The sequence below is a fragment of the Mya arenaria genome, chromosome 7, assembly GCF_026914265.1.
Source record: "Mya arenaria isolate MELC-2E11 chromosome 7, ASM2691426v1".
NCBI lineage: Eukaryota > Metazoa > Mollusca > Bivalvia > Myida > Myidae > Mya > Mya arenaria.
In genome coordinates, this window is record NC_069128.1 from 11,725,884 (window position 1) to 11,733,321 (window position 7,438).

General features: G+C 42.7%; 1 protein-coding gene across 2 annotated transcripts in view; it reads left to right on the forward strand.

Annotated features, from left to right (window-relative positions):
* LOC128240901 (sodium- and chloride-dependent glycine transporter 1-like) overlaps positions 1-7,437 on the forward strand; it is a 39,721-nt gene extending 32,284 nt beyond the window's left edge. For both annotated transcript variants that reach the window (XM_052957888.1, XM_052957887.1), the window contains exons 15-17: positions 3,457-3,530; positions 4,807-4,914; positions 5,266-7,437. In XM_052957888.1, the coding sequence (XP_052813848.1) occupies positions 3,457-3,530; positions 4,807-4,914; positions 5,266-5,425 (342 nt within the window). In that variant the 3' untranslated portion in view covers positions 5,426-7,437. The remainder of the gene's footprint in view (positions 1-3,456; positions 3,531-4,806; positions 4,915-5,265) is intronic.
* The last annotated feature ends 1 nt before the right edge of the window (position 7,438 follows it).

Genomic DNA, 7,438 nt, shown 5'->3' on the forward strand with positions numbered 1-7,438 from the left:
GTTGGTTGCACAGGCGTGGTCTATCTGTTACATACCGTTGGTTGCACAGGCGTGGTCTATCTGTTACATACCGTTGGTTGCACAGGCTTGGTCTATCTGTTGCATACCGTTGGTTGCACAGGCGTGGTCTATCTGTTGCATACCGTTGGTTGCACAGGCGTGGTCTATCTGTTGCATACCGTTGGTTGCACAGGCGTGGTCTATCTGTTGCATACCGTTGGTTGCACAGGCGTGGTCTGTCTGTTGCATACCGTTGGTTGCACAGGCGTGGTCTGTCTGTTGCATACCGTTGGTTGCACAGGCGTGGTCCGTCTGTTGCATACCGTTGGTTGCACAGGCTTGGTCTATCTGTTGCATACCGTTGGTTGCACAGGCTTGGTCTGTCTGTTGCATACCGTTGGTTGCACAGGCTTGGTCTGTCTGTTGCATACCGTTGGTTGCACAGGCTTGGTCTGTCTGTTGCATACCGTTGGTTGCACAGGCTTGGTCTGTCTGTTGCATACCGTTGGTTGCACAGGCTTGGTCTGTCTGTTGCATTCCGTTGGTTGCACAGGCTTGGTCTGTCTGTTGCATACCGTTGGTTGCACAGGCTTGGTCTGTCTGTTGCATACCGTTGGTTGCACAGGCTTGGTCTGTCTGTTGCATACCGTTGGTTGCACAGGCTTGGTCTGTCTGTTGCATACCGTTGGTTGCACAGGCTTGGTCTATCTGTTGCATACCGTTTGTTGCACAGGCGTGGTCTATCTGTTGCATACCGTTGGTTGCACAGGCGTGGTCTATCTGTTGCATTCCGTTGGTTGCACACGCGTGGTTTATCTGTTGCATACCGTTGGTTGCACACGCGTGGTCTATCTGTTGCATACCGTTGGTTGCACAGGCGTGGTCTGTCTGTTGCATACCGTTGGTTGCACAGGCGTGGTCTGTCTGTTGCATACCGTTGGTTGCACAGGCGTGGTCTATCTGTTGCATACCGTTGGTTGCACAGGCGTGGTCTATCTGTTGCATACCGTTGGTTGCACAGGCGTTGTCTATCTGTTGCATACCGTTGGTTGCACAGGCTTGGTCTATCTGTTGCATACCGTTGGTTGCACAGGCGTTGTCCATCTGTTGCATACCGTTGGGTGCACAGGCGTGGTCTTTCTGTTGCATACCGTTGGGTGCACATGCGTGGTCTATCTGTTGCATACCGTTGGTTGCACAGGCGTGGTCTTTCTGTTGCATACCGTTGGTTGCACAGGCGTGGTCTTTCTGTTGCATACCGTTGGTTGCACAGGCGTGGTCTATCTGTTGCATACCGTTGGTTGCACAGGCGTGGTCTTTCTGTTGCATACCGTTGGTTGCACAGGCGTGGTCTTTCTGTTGCATACCGTTGGTTGCACAGGCGTGGTCTTTCTGTTGCATACCGTTGGTTGCACAGGCGTGGTCTATCTGTTGCATACCGTTGGTTGCACAGGCGTGGTCTATCTGTTGCATACCGTTGGTTGCACAGGCGTGGTCTATCTGTTGCATACCGTTGGTTGCACAGGCTTGGTCTATCTGTTGCATACCGTTGGTTGCACAGGCGTGGTCTATCTGTTGCATACCGTTGGTTGCACAGGCGTGGTCTATCTGTTGCATACCGTTGGTTGCACAGGCGTGGTCTTTCTGTTGCATACCGTTGGTTGCACAGGCGTGGTCTATCTGTTGCATACCGTTGGTTGCACAGGCGTGGTTTATCTGTTGCATACCGTTGGTTGCACAGGCGTGGTCTGTCTGTTGCATACCGTTGGTTGCACAGGCGTGGTCTATCTGTTGCATACCGTTGGTTGCACAGGCGTGGTTTATCTGTTGCATACCGTTGGTTGCACAGGCGTGGTCTGTCTCTTGCATACCGTTGGTTGCACAGGCGTGGTCTGTCTGTTGCATACCGTTGGTTGCACAGGCTTGGTCTGTCTGTTGCATACCGTTGGTTGCACAGGCGTGGTCTGTCTGTTGCATACCGTTGGTTGCACAGGCGTGGTCTGTCTGTTGCATACCGTTGGTTGCACAGGCGTGGTCTATCTGTTGCATACCGTTGGTTGCACAGGCGTGGTCTATCTGTTGCATACCGTTGGTTGCACAGGCGTGGTCTGTCTGTTGCATACCGTTGCACACGCGTGGTCTATCTGTTGCATACCGTTGGTTGCACAGGCGTGGTCTGTCTGTTGCATACCGTTGGTTGCACAGGCTTGGTCTATCTGTTGCATACCGTTGGTTGCACAGGCGTTGTCTATCTGTTGCATACCGTTGTTGCACAGGCGTTGTCTATCTGTTGCATACCGTTGGTTGCACAGGCTTGGTCTATCTGTTGCATACCGTTGGTTGCACAGGCGTTGTCTGTCTGTTGCATACCGTTGGTTGCACAGGCGTTGTCCATCTGTTGCATACCGTTGGTTGCACAGGCGTGGTCTTTCTGTTGCATACCGTTGGTTGCACAGGCGTTGTCCATCTGTTGCATACCGTTGGTTGCACAGGCGTGGTCTTTCTGTTGCATACCGTTGGTTGCACAGGCGTGGTCTTTCTGTTGCATACCGTTGGTTGCACAGGCGTGGTCTATCTGTTGCATACCGTTGGTTGCACAGGCTTGGTCTTTCTGTTGCATACCGTTGGTTGCACAGGCGTTGTCTATCTGTTGCATACCGTTGGTTGCACAGGCGTGGTCTATCTGTTGCATACCGTTGGTTGCACAGGCGTGGTCTATCTGTTGCATACCGTTGGTTGCACATGCGTGGTCTTTCTGTTGCATACCGTTGATTGCACACGCGTGGTCTATCTGTTGCATACCGTTGGTTGCACAGGCTTGGTCTGTCTGTTGCATACCGTTAATTGCACACGCGTGGTCTATCTGTTGCATACCGTTGGTTGCACAGGCGTGGTCTATCTGTTGCATACCGTTGGTTGCACAGGCTTGGTCTGTCTGTTGCATACCGTTGGTTGCACATGCGTGGTCTATCTGTTGCATACCGTTGGTTGCACAGGCTTGGTCTGTCTGTTGCATACCGTTGGTTGCACAGGCGTGGTCTATCTGTTACATACCGTTGGTTGCACAGGCGTTGTCTACTGTTTCATTATGTTGCTTTTCCTTACAAGATGCGTCGTCTAGCCGTTGCATACCATTTGTTGAACAGGCGATGTTTTATTTGTCGCACTAGAGTTTTCTATCGCTTATGTGTTGTCTTTGCTTCAGATGCGTGGTAGATTTGTGAACATGTTTTCAGGAAAAGATCATGCTTGTTTGTATAAATTAATCCCAATCATATCAAGCTTTTTTTGCACCACTGCATGATGTGACGTCACAATAAATTAAGAATAGTGCATCACCAATAACCGTATTTGATAGTATGCACCAGTCAATTATTACCACCGGCTCTGGGGTGGGGGATGGGGGCTGTGGTTACAATTGACTGATGCATAAGTTTGTGTTTTTGTTTGTTACAGTTACTAAGTGAAATTAACGCTCCAACAGGCAAGTGGCGACCAATGATGGCTTCAAACTGTACTGGCGATTACAGGTATGTCGGGGTATGAAAAAAAAATGTCCACACCTTTAAAGTGTATGGCCACAGTTGTTTGTTGTTTATGTGTTCTTGATAACAAAGGAAGCAACGTCATAAATGGCAATCGGCGATCACCGTTGGTTTCATACTGCACTGGTGATTACAGTTATGTTGGGGCGGTGTCAAAATATGTCCACACATTAATGACCAAAGGCGTTTTATTCGAGTGTTGTCTTGATAAAACATGCAAGCAACTCCCGAAAGACAAGTTACGACTAAAGAAGCGTTCGAATTGTATTGGGGATAGAGGTATGTCCGGGGTATGGTCAACAGTATGTGTCCACACGTGTATGGCCACAGGCGTATGTTCTGATTTGTATCTTGCTAATACATGTAAGCAATGTACCGAAAGACAAGTTGTGACTAAAGATGAGATCGAACTGTATTAAGTTACTCATATGTCTACATTATGTGTCCACATTTCCATTGCCATATGTGTATTTTCTGGTTTCCTTCAAATATCCAACACTCGGACAGACAGGCGGCGACCGATGATGGCTTCAATTGTAAACGATAAATGGGGGTATTTCGGGTCTAAACCGTGAATTTTTTTGTCCACACTTTCTTGACCACATGTGTTTGTTGAGTTGTTACTTATTACCAAAAAACATCAATGCTCCGACAGACTTGTGTCGATCAAAAAGGCGCCTTACTGCACGTGAGTGCCGGTCTGTCGAAGGGTGGCGGTGGAGGGAATGTAGCTAAACCGGTTGGCCTGAATCGGTTGGTAGTAAGTGTAAACGCTTTTAACCAAAGTGTCCCGGACGTTTGTTTGATTGTCACCAAGCCGGACGATTGGGTGTCATGCAAGTGCGCTTGGTTTTCTTCCACCGTGATACCATACACTTATGAAACATGCGCCAACGAGCATAATTCATAACTCACAAATCTATACCACATGAGCGAACAGGTGTAAAAAGGATGTCCTAATGTAAGAACTGTGTTTCACAATTGTTGATAAATAACGTGTTTCTTAATTAGTACAGTAGGTTTTGCCCTTTATTACTAAGTGAAATGTTTTGAGAAAATTGGAAAAGAGTTCAGAATGAAACTTATTTTTTATCAGATGACTTGTTTCATTCTGTTACTTGTTTACCATGAGTCCCGAGGATAGCCGATACATCCCGAATGAAGCCGAACACCCCCGAAGAAAGCCGTTCATGACAGCTTTCAGTTCGATATTGTAAGTAAATAATTGGATAACGATTGTTTTTGTTGTTTTTGTTTCCAGGAAGAAGGTGGCTTCGGTAAAGAACAAGAGTAAGAAGTATTCTATTGACATTGATGACGTCATTGCTCTTCCAGGAAACTCTAACCAACGCAATGTGGATATACCGAGGTTTGTTAGACTTCTTCCGAGTATTTAAGTCGGTATTAGATAGAGATTGTCTGAGCTATGACTCGATGATACAGAGGCAAAGGTTTCATTTTTCTAACCAGTTTACGATCAATTCCGGGGATAGCCGATACATCCCGAATAAAGCCGAACAACCCCGAAGAAAGCCGTTCATGAAAGTGTTTTTCCAGTACTTAAACGCTAGTTAACTATGCAGCGAAACAAACCTACACACGGATATCTCGCTGTTTGTTGTTGTATTGTTTTCTTTTGTTTCATTACGCTCGATTTGAACTTACTATGGTCTTGGAAGTCATAAATCAACAAATTAAATAAATACCGTTTACACTTCAGTGGAACAACGCAAGCAAACGGGACGACAGTATCAGACGTGTACGACAATGCGGCCTTTGACAGAAGTGACATGCATGAAGGTCAAGGTCAAGGTCAAACGGGAGGCCAAGACGAAATCACACGTGGTTTCAGTTATACCCTGAACCATGAACGCCTGTAAAGGAAGATTTTGTTTGTTGTTTGACTGTTTTTGTTATCTGTTAAAAGGACTCGCCCGCAGATCTAATGTTGGCATTTTTTTTTCAAAATGTGTTTAAGTTGAGTAATTAACACCATTACTGGCATACTCTCCTTTAAACATAATTTTGTAAATCTAAACCAAAGGTCATTTAATTACCATTAGCGTTTCTGACGCTTTTAGCAAAGTAAAGCCTTTTGTCACTTTTTATGATTCTACTTACATAGCTGATTTCACATTACAACCAGCATTTTGTTCATATTTTAAATGAAAATATCCTTATAAAACGTGGTCGTTTCCCTTTAATTTTGCAAGTTATTTTTTATTGTGTTAGCAAATACGATACAAAAACACATTCAATGACTTTTGGAGACTAAAGCTATTCTCTTGATGATAATAACCATTTGTGTTAAAGATTGAAGTCCAATGTCCTATTTAATTGACATTGATATTATTCAGTGATTTCAAAATGGCCTATTCCCATTTTATGAAATAATAAGGCTTATTTGATATGTGTTATTATCAAAGAAAACACCATCAACTCTATTAACTATGTAGAATTTTTGCCAGAATTATTGTAGTGCTATCTATTTTCAATATTTTAGCTCGCCTGTTGTTTTTTTCTTCATAAAACGGACAGTCGAACGAACAGTTGAGATTTAGACATAGTCTTGGTGTTGTTGTCGCCGATGTCTTCATTTTCGTTGTGCAAAACCTTTAACCATTACCATATCTCAGAAACCGTTCAATATATTAAAACAAAATCGTAAGACATGTTGTCAGAACCGATACGCACATGTTTGGCAAGACACACAACTCTGTGTTTATACATATTTAGTTATTTCCCATGTTTGTCTCAAAACAGACGAGCGTTGGAGTTCGCTCAGTTGCGCTCTTATTTTTAGTTTTAAAGCTGCACTCTCACAGATTGACAGTTTTTTTACGTATTTTTATCATTTTTGTCTTATAATCAGCTGATTTGATATCTGAATGCATTCAAATATTCATGTAAGTTAACCCGCTATTGAATAATAATTGACTGTAATCTGATCTTTTGACAACAGTCTTATATCACCGGTGTCCAGACATTTGCACAACGATTGGCTCATTCGTAGAAGAAATACAAAAAAGCCAAAACGATCAATTTGTGTGAATGCAGCTTTAAATGACCGTTTAGAGTAGGGTTCTTAGTTAGAAATAAAGAGAAACCAACTTACATACACAGAGTTTAATATCATCACTTTGGAACACGTTTACATATTTTCATAGCAATATTGCAAATATATACAAACAATAAGGAAAGCTTAATAAATATGATGATAAAATTCAATAAATACATTAAATTATTTACAAAAAAGCAAACATGAAAAATATGGATCAAAAATGATATGATGCACACATATACTTATCAATATATAAACATAGAATGTGTATATACATAATATTATTCACTCGTATGTTAAGGTAAATCCACATCGTGTGCTAAGTATATGGACTGTTTGTTCATACTTAGACACACAAAGATCAACATGTTTGACTTATTCAATATAATATTTAACCATGTCATTTATAAAAGATGCACTCTTTCTCCCAAATAAGATTTACTACAATTAATACAATTGTTTTAATATACCAAAACGGATGAAGAAATGTCGAAAACAATTATTTTTTTATGAAGGATATGGAGCTTAATTTGGAAGAAAGGTGCAGAAAACACGGTATTTCTACCTTATGAGACGATAGTAAATCACTGTCAATCTTTTAGCACTCACCAAGCATAAAATATGTTTGGGTTTTCAGCTATTAAATACATGATTACAATCTTGTTATCAGTACTTATTTTTTTCCACAAATGCATTATTTCGTAAGTAGTTATTTCTCAAAATTTATGTTTGTTATACATGTGTATACATATTGTTTTTGAATAAGAGTGTCACTTTAAGCATTTCATGTTTTTAGCGCAAACACTGAAAAATGTGATATAAAGCTATAACA